Here is a 14,852-nt window from a genome sequence, read left to right as displayed (position 1 = left end):
CCTATAAACGGTTTAATAAATTATTTCCTAGAAGAACTTTGAATTCCGGTGCATTTCCTAGAGGAACATCGGAGGATTTCCTAGAGGAACTGTGGAGAGTTTTTTTAGAGAAACTCCGGAGGACTGTTCAGAGAAACTCAGGAGGACTTTCTAGACAAACTTCAGAGGATTTTCTAGACAAAACCTAAAGGATTTCCTAGAGAAACTGCGGAGGAATTCCTAGAAAAATTCCGGAGTATTTTTACGAGGAACTCCTGAGGATAGCCAGATGAAAATCAGAAGATTTCCTAGAAGAACCGTGGATGATTTCCGACAGGAAACACCAGAATAATTGCTAGAAGTAAGGAGGATTTCCTAGAAGAACTCCGGAGAACTTCCGGAGTATTTTCTATAGGAACTCCGAAGGATAACCAGAGCATTTTCGAGAGAAACAGAGGAGGATTTTCTAGACGAACTGCAGAGGTTTTTCTGTTTTATGCTGAAAATTTCCTGTTTTTCTAGAGGAAATCTGTAGGATTTCCTAAAGGAACTGCGGAAGACTTCCTAGAAGAAGTCAGGAAGGCTTCCTAGACGAACTTCGGAGGATTTTCTTGAGAATATCTATAGGATTCTGTGAACGAAATCTAAAGGATTTCTTAAAGGAATTCTTAAGAATTTTCTTGAGGAACTGCTCAGAATTTCCTAGAGGAACTGCTGAGGATTCTCTAGACGAACTTCAGAGGATTTTCTTGAAGGAATCTAGAGTATTTCCTAGAACAACTCCTAAGGGCTTCCTAAAGTAACTGAGGAGTATTTTCTAGAGGAACTCCAAAGGGTTTCCTAGACAAACTTCTGAGGATTTCCAAGAGGAACTCCGGAGGACTTCTTTAAGAAGCTCGGGAGGACTGCCTAGACGAACTTTTGATGATTTTCTAGAGAAAATGTGTACGATTTCCTAGAAGAACTGCGAAGGACTTCCTAGAAGAACTCAGGAAGGCTTCCTAGACGATTTCGGAGGATTTTCTTGAGGATATCTATAGGATTCTGTAAACGAAATCTAAAGGATTTCCTAAAGGAACTGCGGAGAATTTCCTAGAGGATCTGCTGAGGATTTTTTAGAAGAACTTCGGAGGACTTTTTAGAAAAACTCAGGAGGACCTCCTTGACGAACTTTGGAGGATTTTGTAGAGGAAATCTAGAGGATTTCTTAGGGAGCTCCGAAGGATTTTCCAAAGAAACTCCGGAAGATTTTCTAGAGGAACTCCGGAGGCTTCCTAGAAAAGCTCAGGAGGACTGCTTATACGAACTTCTGAGGATTTTCTGGAGGATTTCCTAGAGGAACTGTGGAGGATTTTCCAGAGGAATTCCGGAAGATTTCCTAGAGGAACTCTGGGAGATTTTCTGGATGAAATCCAAAGGATTTCCTTAAAGAAGTGCGTAATATTTCCTAGAGGAACTGCGGAGGACTTCCTAGAAGAACACAGGAATACTTCCTAGATGAATTTCGGAAGATTTTTTTGAGGATATCTATAGGATTCTGTAGACGAAATCCATAGTATTTCCTGGAGGAATTCCAAAGGATTTCCTAGAGGAACTGCTGAGGATTTTCTAGAATAACTGCTAGGGATTTTCAAGAGGAACTCCGGAGGACTTCTTAGAGAAACTCAGGAGGACTTCCTAAATGAAGGAGGATTTTCTAGAGGAAGTCTAAATGATTTCTTAGGGAGCTCCGTAGGATTTCCCAGACAAACTTCTGAGGATTTCCTAAAGGAACTCCGGAGGCTTCCTAGAAAAGCTCAAGAGAACTGCCTAGACAAACTTCTGAGGATTTCCTAGATGAAATCTGTAAGATTTCCTAAGGGAACTGCGGAGGATTTCCTAGAGAAAATCTAGAAGACTTTCTAGAAGATCTTCAGAGGATTTTGTAGAGGAAATTTAAAGGATTTCCTAGCAGAACTCTGAAGGACTTCCCAAAGGAACTGCAGAGTATTTCCCATAAGATCTCCAAAGGATTTACAAGAGGAACTAAGGAGGATTTCCTAGACGAACTTCTGAGGATTTTCTAGAGAAAATCGAGAGGATTTCTCAGGCAGCTTCGAAGGATTTTCCTGAGGAACTCCGGAAGATTTTCTAGAGGGCCTCTAGAGGATTTCCTCGAGAAACTCCGGAGTATTTCCTAGCAGAACTCCGGAGGCTTTCTAGAGAACCTCAGGAGAACTGCCTAGACGAACTTCGGAGGATTTTCTAGAAGAAATCTGTACGATTTCCTAGAAGAGACGTAGAGGATTTCCTAAAGGAACTGCTGAGGATTTTCTAGAGGAACTTTGGAGGATATCCTAGAGAAACTCTGGAAGATTTCCTAGACGAACTTCAGAGGATTTTCTAGAGGAAATCTAGAAAATTTCCTAGAAAAACACAAAAGGAGTTCCTAAATTTGCTGCGGAGTTTTCCTAGAGCAACTCAAAAGGATTTCCTAGAGGAACTCAGGAGAACTTCTAAGAGAAACTCAGGAGGACTTCCTAGACGAACTTTGGAGGATTTCCTAGAGGATCTGCTGAGGATATTTTAGAGGAACTCCGGAAGACTTCCTAGAGAAACTCAAGAGGACTTCTTAGAGAAACTCAAGAGGATTTTGTAGAGGAAATCTAGAAAATTTCTTAGGGAGCTCCGAAGGATTTTCCAGAGGTACTCTGGAAGATTTTCTCGAGGAACTCTGAAGAATCTCCTCGAGAAACTCCAGAGTATTTCCTAGATGAATTTAGGAGGACTTCCTAGAGAAGCTCAGGAGGACTGACTAGACGAACTTCTGAGGATTTTCCAGAGGAAATCTGTACGATTTCCTAAATGAACTGTGAAGCACTTCCTAGAAGAACTCAGGAAGACTTCCTAGACGAATTTCGGAAGATTTTCTTGAGGATATCTATAGGATTTTGTAGCTAAAATCTATAGGATTTCCTGGAGGAATTCCGATGGATTTCCTAGAGGAACTGCGGAGGATTTCCTTAAGGAACTGCTGAGGATTTTCTAGAGGATCTCCGGAGGACTTTCTAAACGAACTTCAAAGGATTTTCTAGAGAAAATCTAGAAGATTTCTTAGAAGAACTCCGAAGGAAATCCTTAAAGGAACTGCAGAGTATTCCTTAGAAGAACTTCTGAGGATTTCCTAGAGGAACTCCGGAGGAATTCCTAAAGAAGCTCAGGAGAACTGCCTAGACGAACTTCTGATGATTTTTTAAAGGAAACGTGTATGATTTCCCTGAGGAAATGCGGAGCACTTCCTAGAAGAACTCAGGAAGGTTTCCTAGACGAACTTTGGAGGATTTTCTTGAGGAAATCTAGAGGGTTTCCTGGAAGAACTCCGAAGAACTTCCTAAAGGAACTGCTGAGAATTTTTCAGAAGAACTAGAGGACCTGCTGAGGATTTCCTAGAGGAACTCCGGAGGCTTCGTAGATGAACTTCAAAAGATTTTATAGAGGAAATCTAGTGGATTTCTTGGGAAGTTCTGAAGGATTTTTCAGAGGATATGCGGAAGATTTTCTAGAGGAATTCCGGAGGACTTCCTAGAGAAGCTCAAGTGGACTGCCTAGACGAACTTCTGAGTATTTTTAGAGGAAATCTGGAGGATTCCAAAGGACCTGCGGAGGATTTCTAGGAAACACCTGAGGAACTCCGGCGAATTGCCTTAAAGAACTCCTAAGGATTTTCTAAAGAAATTCTGGAAATTTCCCAAAAAAAACTCCGGAGGATTCCTTGAAGGAGGTATAACTATAAAAATACATGTTTGAATCTCTTAACCACCCGAAAAATTTGTTTGAAGGAATATCTATCGTAATTTCTGAAGGATTTCTTGGATGAATTCTTTCTACGTAATCAATCAGCAATAATCTTCTTCTTCGTCACAATGGCTAATGTCGTAAAAGTGCTTTCTGAGGATATTACATCAGTTTCACCTTCCTTCAATTTGTATTGTTCTGTTAACATTTGTTTGAAATTCTACATCTTTGTTTGAATTTTTGGTGTGACCACTCTTCAGATAAGGATAAGCAGGACGTATTAGAATTCGACCTTGTAGGGGAACTGGGGGTAATTTTCCCATTGGGGGCAAAACGCGCCACCCTCGATTTGGACGAAATATGTGTTTTAGAATGCTTTTATTCATCCTTGATTATAGAAAATGGATAAAAATGTTTCTATTAATATACGTATATGTGTTTACTCGAAAAAATCGTAAAAAAAAAACGTATAAAAACGTTTTTCCCTGTTTTTGTTGCAATTTTGTACGATTTTCAAGATCATTTTTTAGGTCGATAAAACACCAAATTTCTAAAACTATTATCGAGAGCAAACTTGTTCACTGTCACAGTTTGTATTATATGCAATTAATATGTTAAATTTGTGTTTAGAAAGCTTATAGAAGGACCTAAACTTTAATCAACTTGTGGGAGCAAAACGCCCACCCCTATTTCATGACACTAAAACATCCGTTTGAATTCAAATTTTACTAAACGTAATGCCATGTTGAAGTTAGCATTAGCATTAAGCATTTCGCATAAATTCGTAGGTGGTACAGTCCTAGACCATTGTATGAGGGTTGCCTCCTTCCCGTCCATTACCAAAGTCAGAAATTTGGGACTAACCTCTAACACTCTTAGACAAGATTGACGCATCCTCCAACAGTCGAGAGCTGTCCAGGCCACGTTCTTGCGAAAGCTGGGGAATGGGAAAGGATGATTGATTGAACACCTACTTAAGAAAGATGCAGAGAACTCTACGACTCCTCATAGGTGTTACGGGATGTTGTGGAATGTTGATGGAAAGGGTAGTGCCATGGGATACGTTTGGTAGCCGTTGGCAGACAAATGAGTTATTTACGCATTGTAATCATGCGCTGCTGATTAGAACAAACTCACCAAATTCTTCTTTCGAAGCTCCTCTTTAATCCACCGCAATTCTCAAAGTGGGATCCAAACACTTCCGCAGTCGTCCGTTCAGCTGATCGAATTCGATGTTTGCCATATTTTCTTTTCCACAATATTTTATTTAAAAGCGATCCAAACACGTGTTAAACAGGAAGGAAAAAAGCTGATACTCTCACCGGCCAAATTAGAAAAAGAAGAAAGAGGTTGTTTCCGAGATACAACCGCCAAGTTAACGTTGGATAACGTTAGCTTCTTGTATAACTTGGCTTGGGATCGTCACGAACTTATAAAAGATTTCTACTGATAAAAATCTAATCCATTTTTATACTATTTGTTGCATGTCAATTCTGATCTATTATGGACATTGTGTGTTATTATTTGGTTGGTGTTATTATTCACTTCAACACCGATCGAATCGGTCGATGGAAGAAGAAGCATGAGCGGTAACTCTTGCTCCCCCAACAAATATTCCGGTTGAACGTTAGGTCCACGCATGATCCACTTAGATTGGTTGCTTTTTAGTAGGTTTCGAAGCAAGTTTGAGGTTGAGGTACTTCTCCATGAAGTTCGCGAACTCCAAGTTCTCCTCTTAGCTCAAATCGATTTTAAAGTTGCCAGTCACGATGATTGGTATGATCTTCTTTTGATTCTCGGAGATTTTCCGCATCATGAAGAACTTCTTCTGCAAGAGGCAAATTTGCGATTCCAGAGCTCGGCCATCATGGTCCTACAGGAAACGAGTGGCCTAACTGATCGGTTTGTTTGAGGATACCAACCTGTGTGCGATCCACGCCAAGCGCCAAGCATTTTTGCAGTCTTCTCTGTATGCGTATTTCGATTCGATCGACAATTTCTTATCAAATCAAAACATCAACAAAGCTGTTGCTGATTAGTTTCAGCTCTTTGTTTGACAAATGAAACTCTGATCGCTCTAGCATGCATTTACATGTAGGTAGCGACGACGACACCGGCATTATTCGTAGTAAGTAAAGTTTGTAAGGGTGTTTAAAATATATCCCCGAGCCCGATTTCATCTTCTAAACTCGTACCAATTATCTCATACCTACGGTTGAAATAATTAAATTTCTGTTAGATATCAGGGATTTAGTTAGGAAATTGCCTACATTTAGGCGTTTTCATTGCAATTCTTGAAATTAACAATTCATTATATCTTTAAATATTGCATTATTCGGATTCAGGGAGCTCATATTCCGTAGAAACGTTTCAAAATATAACAATAATCGCATCGACAATGATCAATTTCACCCCGAAATGGGATTCCCGATTTTCTATTTAAGGGATGATTTTTAGCAATAAAAACACATGTGTTAGAAAATGTTGGTACTTGAGCTAAATAGGCTGACCGTCGTACTTGTTTTCCTGCACTCAGTTGTTTGGCATTTTCACCATTATTGAAAACAGACAAGAAAAACCATGAAAAATGGTCAATTTCACCCGAAATTACGGTACATGTAAACTTCGAAACGTCAAAACCTTATAACAGCAAGAAAAATGTGCTTTCCTATGAAAAATAAGACATACCTCAATATTTCCCAATTTTTCAATAGTTTAGTCTTGAAAATCAATAGTTTTCAATGTTGGAATAGATTCATAGAAAGATTTCCAATCGATTGGTGCAAGAATCTTGAAAATCTATCCGGGCGTTAGTATGTTATTGACAGTCAAAATCTAACCACTTTTCGTGACGCGAGCGATTTTTCGTTTTTCGAAATTGTACCCCAGTATGTTGCCGTAAGACGTTATCCAACGTCAAAAATAGTAGCCGAGATGAAACGTGGCAGCCAAACCAACACACGTCCATTCGCGCGCACGGCCTACTCAGATCCCATCATAAAACCACGTAATGCCATGTTGAAGTTGAGCACAAATTGGAACCTTACAAATGCACATTTTTCGCATCAGCATGAAAACTATTATTAAACAATAACATCTGAAACGCCCGGTTGTATGCAACGTATTTTGACAGCTACTAAAGGTACTCTGCATTTTTGTTTATCTTACACAAAAAAACCCTCACACAGATAAAATAGTTATGAAAATTCTTCAGATTTGTACTGAAATCGGAATATAAATTCAATTCATTCAATCGGATTGTTTAGGGGTATCCAGGTTTTTACATATCATGATTCTACGATAAAAATTGAGCCAGAATCCAAAATTTCATATTATTCCGTGCCCTGGAACTACTTTAAAAATACATTTGAAGTTAGTGTGGACATCGCTTTTGAATCATTGCTCGGCAAATGTTACTACGGGACGAGCACTACAGAGCTGTCATTATGTAAATTGAAATGCCATTGAGTCTACAGATTTAAATCTTCATTAATAATTTATAACGTCGCTTAAATTTCATCATCAAAATGTCAAATTGTCATGTTCCGACATGCAGGAGCAAATTATATTCGAAGAAACCCTAAACAGAACCATGTGAACCGGTTACGTTCCATAGATTTCCAACGATCAATGTGCAGAGAAACCGATGGCTAACATTTTTGGGCTAAAACTTGAAAACATATACCACGAATCTTTTCATTTGTTCCAAGCACTTCCGAGAATCAGATTGCAGGACCATAGCGGAAGAAAATAAAGAAAATCCTGATGTAAGATTTGAACAACTATCGAAAGTTAAATTACACTGAACAATAATCAACAAGCAAATGCACATTGTGTTATTTATTCTATTATACCTATCTTTTATAAATATCGAAAGGGTCGATCGAAAATCTTCCAAAAACAGTCTTGTACAGCTTTAAACTTTTCAGTATACTTAACTCAAAACCGACCTCAATGTCACTCCTACTCCTTTGTATTTGGCCCTCTTATGTGAACTAGACATTCGGTCAAATTTCAGAAATTATATCGGATTCAATTCCTGCATTCCGTATAATAAGGCCTTTCTATGTACATTTAGTAAATATATTCCTGTATGTAAAATAAAAACAAATTGCACGGCTAGTTATTTCTGAGGGAGGTAATACTCATAATAAATAGAACAAATTCATTGAATAACCTTCCAATCGGATACGTTACAAATTATTTTGCTAGGCCATCGATATTTTGTTATCCTAAATACCTAAATTTACTAAAATTGCATTAAAATATAACGAACGCTATGCAAATCCCGAAAAAGTTCATAACTATCGAGGGTTTATTCAAATATTACGTAACGCAAAATTTGCCAATTTTGGACCCCCTCCCTCCCCCACGTGACAGCTTTTGTATGAACCGTAACACTATGTCAGACCCCCTCCCTCCCCCTGTTGCGTTACGTAATATTTGAACAATCCCCTACTAATACTAATGCACAGTCGTGAATAGCATACCTTCTAAAGCTGTCAATATACTTCGGGTTGTATGCACCATACAAGCAAGCACGGTTGTGTGTGTACGTTTGGATAGCTGTTTCTACTATTTGATAGAATACATGCTTGTTTATCCGGCCATAATAAAACAAATCAGAGGGGGTTGTGCACAAGCCACGACCGCATGACGTTAACTGCGCCAAGTGATTTTTTGCATTTGATTTTTGGTCGATTTTTATAGTTGCAGCCTTCCTTTAGTTCAAACACTAACTAACGTGACGGTCCCAACATTTTAGATTTTCAATTGATACCCAGTATATTGCCGTAAGATGTAGTTAACATCAAAAGAAGAATGAGCGAAGAAGCTGAAAATAGTCTGCTTTTACAGTGCGCTTCCCAACCCAAAGGAATCGTGGAAGACAATATGAACGAGTTTGGTTGCGTAAGAAAGGGGTCGACATTTTCCCAATTTTCGACAGTCTATTGTCAAAGATCAAAAGTTTTCTCCATTTGAGTAAAATGTTGTATAAATTTCCGACCGATATTGAAAATCTACCGATAAATGGCTGGGTTATTAGTATTCAAAATCTTACATAATTTCGTGGCGGTCGCAACATTTTAGATTTTTAATTGACACCCAGTATATTGCCGTAAGACGTAGTTAACGTCAAAACATAGCATGATGTTTTGCACATCTAAAATCGCGGTTTTCCTTAACATGGGCAAACTACCCCCTGTCCCCCTAAGTGCTGCTGATGTTTGTGGCAACGCTCTCCAGATTGTTCGTCTACAAAATAGATTGTAAAGGGCTAGAACATGTAAACATGTGAGTAATTGATTAATTTTTAAATAACAATTGACTTACCCACTTCTCCACAATTTCTGCTAATTGCTTATATTTGTGAATGGTTTATGAAGTCAATGTAAATATGTTTCTAAAAATGTTGTATAGCTTCTCCACTTCTGCTTTCAATGTTTGCGTTGAAAGAGCAAGGTCCTTGGGCAAATCAGCATTGATTTTTTGAACACTAAATTTTCGCAAACCTCTCCAGCCATATTTCCGTTGTTAGAACTACCACAGCCAATTTTTGGACGGTTTATATTAGTTCTAAAGTGTTGTTCACGCTGATCTGCCTGAGAGTGCGCTTTCCTTACATCCGGGTTGGCTTGGACAGGATTTCTGGGAGCAGCCTTTTTTGCAGCGATACGCAGAAACCATTCAACTGCGTTGAATCGGCTGTGGAAATCATTTTTTCGATTCCGAAATATGAAGGACACAATGGACAATGTGTATTCCTATTGCCTACAATTGAATTCGCCGCTTTACAATCGATCATCTGGTACAAGCCCTAACCCTAGACGCAGAGTAACATCGGTAATATTTATCACAGTAGGATCTTTGTTGATTTCATCTATCTCATTGAAAAACTCCAGATACATTTTCCGTGTTAGTACATCCGATTCTTTCGTCCAACACATACGACACACTCGACAGAATGTGTCAGATTGCGGATTTGGCACTGTTTATGAAACTGTAGTGTCCCGATCACTAAACACTAAACACTTTCGGCAGATTCCGCCATCGGCTAAATAAACATGAGCCGGGTTCAAACCAGCTCAACCGTTCGCGACAAAATCCTTCATTAAACTGACTTCTCGATCACGCGATAGAGTTTAAACCGTTTTTCACGCTTACTGTATTTCGAGCTGCCAAGAGCAAGCTCAGGAGATTCTTGTTCAATATATTGTAAACTGACAAACAGACTCTATACACACTAAAATAAATACTTTTAAGGTGAAGATGAATCGAAGCCAAACCTCAAATTTTCAAGAGCACGGATCTGGAGAACCAAACATCTGTTTAAGCTGAAAATTTAATAACGTTATCTTCACATTCAAAAATTCTTCAACATATCAACTGTAGCACCACAAAAACTTCAACGTTGGGCTCTAATTTCATGCTTATCCGGTGCTCAGTAAACAACGAATCTTCTCGAGCCAAGGGCTTCAGTGAGTTTTTTTTTTTTCTAAAGACCTAATATTTCAAGTCTATTAAAAATTCATCAGCATGTAATCCGTTCACTGCAATCAATAATAGGGTCCTAAAGCCCTGTCCCGATTTCAGTACCAAACGCTTAAGTTTAGACCAGAAACACATTTTACTCAATTTTTAAATATTTTTACATTAGTTCAAGTCCAAAAAACATCTTTTTACGGTTTTTGAGATTTTGTCACACCCCTTGGTTTAAACTCAAATTTTGGGTGTATTTTATTTTCCGTGTCCCTTCTGAAATGTCAGATAGGAACAATCCCAGTGTTAAAACTAAAAGCCCTGTGGCATTTTTGTCGACTAAGTGAACGTCATCAAAAGTGTAAAGTTTCATATTTTTACCCATTTTTAAAATTAAAGTATAAATATGATATAGGCGTTGTTTGAGTGGGAAATATAGCTTATATAGTCTCAAGGGCATGCTTTTTCGTGTTAATAAATAAAAACAAGATTATATTGAACATCTATGTAAATGTATTGTTTAGATAAATCTTCAAGACATTAAACAGACACACCGTAAAACGGGGGTACCGTAAAACGGGGTATCTTTGATAATGCGGGTAACTTTGATAGTGCGTAACCCACCACATACTAAACGAAATATCATAATTTCTGTTAATCGGTTAAGAAAAACGAATGCAAAACTAAATAATATTAGTATGACACTTCATGTAAGAGCGGTTTTCATTTGAATCAAGAATATTTGAGGCTTTCTATACGAATATTAAAAATTGACACAATTTTAGCATTTTCAAAACGTTTACAAACAATCTGTTCTACGATCACTATTTGATGTAGTTTTGAATAGTTGGACACTTATCTTTGAGAGCCTAGTTATCATAGAACTTAAATACGGTCTCAAATCTCTTAGCGAAAAGCATTTTCACAAGCTGGGACCATTTTTGTAATCTAAGTCAGAAATTTCCATATAACGTTAAACGCCTAGAGGTATGCAATGCCCTACAAATGTTCGTTATTCATTCAATTTTGTTCGATTCATACTCCATTATCAAAGTTGCCCCAAAACAGAAACCCAACTTTCTATGATATGAAAAATTATACATCCATTCAAAATAAATCTTCTGGCAATCTATCGACTGCAATCGATAGCTAGGATGCCAGTACTTGTTTTAAAAATATAAATTATAATTCTTTGAAACAGCATGCCAAAATATTCAAGTTTTCTCCGAAAAAACTATCAAAGTTACCCCGTTTTACGGTAACTTTGATAGCGCGAGACCCACAGCATACTACACGAAAAAACAAAGTTTCTGTTTATCAGTTAAGCAAAACGAATGCAAAAGTAAAGAGTGAAAGCTATTTCCGTTGGAATCAATTACATATAAGAATGCAAATATTAATAATAAATAAGATTTTAGCATTTTTGAAACGCTCACAAACAATCTGTTCTACGATTACTATTTGATGAAGCCGTTATGAGTTCGTCACTTATCCTTGACAGCCTGGTTGTAGTGGAACATGAATTCGGTCTCAAATCTCTTAGCGAAAACCATTTTTACAAACTGGGACCATTTTTGTAATCTGAGTCAGAAATTTCCATATAGCGTTAAACGCCTAGAGGTATGCAACGCCTTATAAATGTTCCGTAAATCATTCAATTTTGTTTGATTTATACTTCATTATCAAAGTAACCCCAAAACAGAAAACTGACTTTCTATTATATGAAAAATTATACATCCATCTATATAAATGAAAATGGAGTGGTGTTTGTATGTCACGAAAGGGCTTGACAACTGATGAACGGATTGACGTTAGTTTTTCACTGTTGCACTCCACAAGGGATGCGATATGATCGTGCGAGGAAAAATTTCGAGAAAGGCTCCGGAATAATTGGTGAAACGGGAGAAGACTAACGTTTCATTTTGTGTGAGGGATTACACGACGTTCTACAACAGCCTACTTGATGGCAAGATGAAATTTGTCGGGACCACTAGTTTAGAATAAATCTTTTTTGCAATTTCTCATCGTAATAGGCTGTTTTTCATCACGTCAATCTGTCATGAAACGGCCTACTTTCCTGCACTGAAGTATGCAGTGCGGGGATAGACATTACCTAACTGAAACCAGTGCTGTAATTATTCATTACGCAACGCTTTTTCATTACGCAACTGTTTTGAGTTGCGTAATGAATCATAACACAACACTTTTTCAGAAATTGTAAAACAATGGTGAATGCATTCCGATATAATTTCTGATACCCTCAAGTGGTCTTCTACGAAATTGCAAAAAAATCTTTTTACAATCCACCAACTGCAATCGATAGTTAGGATACCAGTATCGTAATTCGGGGGCAAATTGATCACTGGGGTGAATTTGATCAAGTCGGTACCAAATAGCATTTCCTTTCAAGGATGGTTAATACTTCATTGGCATAACAGACATTCAATGTTTTCTAGTTTATAGACGTCTTATGATGATTTTAAACTATTTTATTTTTGTTATGGTCAGTTTTGCATAGAAATATTCACAGTTTTTGAAGGTGTTAGCAATACTGTTGGAAATGTCGGTACTAAACAATCTGCTGGTGCTTAGCGTGCATGCAAACTATAAGTGTTAAAAATGTTGTGTAAGCTTCAGTGTGAACTGCTGAACTCATTCTTGAAATCGTATAGCATTACAAGAATAGTTTTTTGCGTATAAAAACGTTTATTGTTGAGTAACGTGCTTATTTCAAGAGAAATTGCATACATTTAGGCGTATTATGCACATTTACAAAGTTTAATTTTGCAATAAAATGATGATATATACGAGTTGTAAGAATTTTGACATCATTTTCGGATTCAGGAGACACAAATTTAGTAAATAGGGAAATTTTACATTCTAAAATTTGCTTTATTATAAAGTGATCAATTTCGCCCCATTGTGTAATTTTCAATATTTGATATTAAAACTTATTTTATGACATGTAAAATTTTATTTCACAAAAAACCGATTACATGAACTGATAGAGATCAATGGAGTACTGATTTTACCGAAATAAATTTGACAATATTTGAATTCCAACGAATAACATTACAAAAAGTTGTGAAATAATGATCAATTTGCCCCCGGTTTACGGCACTTGTTTTAGAAATATATATTATTATTCTTTGAATCAGCATGCATAAATATTCAAGTTTTCTTTGAAAAAAAACTATCAAAGTTACCTCATTTTACAGTACTAGTGAACTCAAAACAAAATAGAAATCATGTCTCACCTGAACAATTCCGCCCACTGAATCCACAGCCGGAGCCATTGGAGCTATCTCTGCATTGAAATCGATCAAATCGCCCACATCGCCGTCGCTATCCATCATCGCCACAATCTGGGTCTGATTCCCATGGCCGTTGTTGTTACAATCACCTCCGGTGTCTGATGCTGTTGTAGCAGTACCCGCCAGGGGAGGATGGCAATCAAAGATGTCACTGTGCCACCGCTCGAGGATTTCCCCCATGCTGGGAGTTCCACTGGAGCATGATGCATCTTGTAGCTCTTCTCCTTCCGCAGCTGCAGTTGGTTTCCGTAGAGTTCGCTTCACCGCAACACCAACGATAACAGGTGGCTGCTTGCAGTTTCCGGCTGGCAGTGGTGATATGAAATCGATGGCAGCATTTGTTGGGATTTTGGTGTTGGGGATTCCGCCGGAAGTGCTGCTGTATTTGGTGGGCTGAAGGGGGGCTAGCACATGGGGGTGGTGATCCTTGATGAGGTCGTCAAAGTTGGTGACGGGACTGACGGCGGTGGCAAATGAGGAACAGCTGTTGGGAGATGACTGCTGTAACAGACTTTCGATGGTTTCCATTTCGTTGCACCCTATAGCAGAGTGAACATCGTTACGAGGGCACGGGATTTGGAGTTTGACCTGAAAGGGAATAAAGAGAAATGAAAGGATTAAAATTATGAGTTTAATTGTGCGTAATTTTCCATGCAAGTAGCAATAAAAACTTACAAAGAATTAGATAAAATAAAATAATTTTGGGGCCAAAGAACTCAGTGGGCGTTTACAGTAGGGGGGCTGGGTGCAAGAAGGACACCTTACAAATCATGGTTGATTAGCACAATTTTTGAAGATTATTCCAATGTAGGGGCAAGCTCACCTCTTGTTCTAAATGATGTTATCGATAGATTTCAAAAATATAAGAAACAAATAATGATTTGGGATTTTTGAAAATGTCCCTTCTTATGAGGTTTTTAAACGAGGCACGGGGCAAGAATGCCACTCGTATGGGGCAAGAAGACCACCAGAGCAAAATGCCACAAATTTTGTATATTATTATTTCCCCGCCTAAACTATAAATTGTAGAGTAAGTAAAGATAAAAACTGAGGGATAAAAGTTGACTTATAGTTAAACAATAATTTTACGAAATTAATTTAGTTCTCATCTTATTTGACTGTAACAATAATAGTAAACATTTTCAGAAACCATTTTGAATGTCCAAGTTGGTTTATTTTGATTTTATTTAGTAGGAAACATTGATTTAATGCAATATTCAACAAGAAAAATAAAAGTTCTTTTTATTTTATATGAGAAAATTGCGGTGTCCCTCTTGCCCCATAAGACAAACTGTTTTTATATAT

At 37.8% G+C, this 14,852-nt stretch overlaps 1 protein-coding gene across 4 annotated transcripts in view; it reads right to left on the bottom strand.

Moving 5' to 3' along the window:
• The window catches only part of LOC5567265, a 437,455-nt gene that overhangs the window by 296,203 nt on the left and 126,400 nt on the right, over positions 1-14,852 (bottom strand). For all 4 annotated transcript variants that reach the window (XM_021849478.1, XM_021849479.1, XM_021849480.1 and 1 more), the window contains exon 3: positions 13,491-14,135. In XM_021849478.1, coding sequence (XP_021705170.1) covers positions 13,491-14,075 — 585 coding nt within the window. In that variant the 5' untranslated portion in view covers positions 14,076-14,135. The remainder of the gene's footprint in view (positions 1-13,490; positions 14,136-14,852) is intronic.

The sequence above is a fragment of the Aedes aegypti genome, chromosome 3 (assembly GCF_002204515.2).
Source record: "Aedes aegypti strain LVP_AGWG chromosome 3, AaegL5.0 Primary Assembly, whole genome shotgun sequence".
Lineage (NCBI taxonomy): Eukaryota > Metazoa > Arthropoda > Insecta > Diptera > Culicidae > Aedes > Aedes aegypti.
The sequence above is the reverse complement of the archived record's forward strand: the minus strand, read 5'-3'. Positions and strand labels throughout refer to the sequence as shown.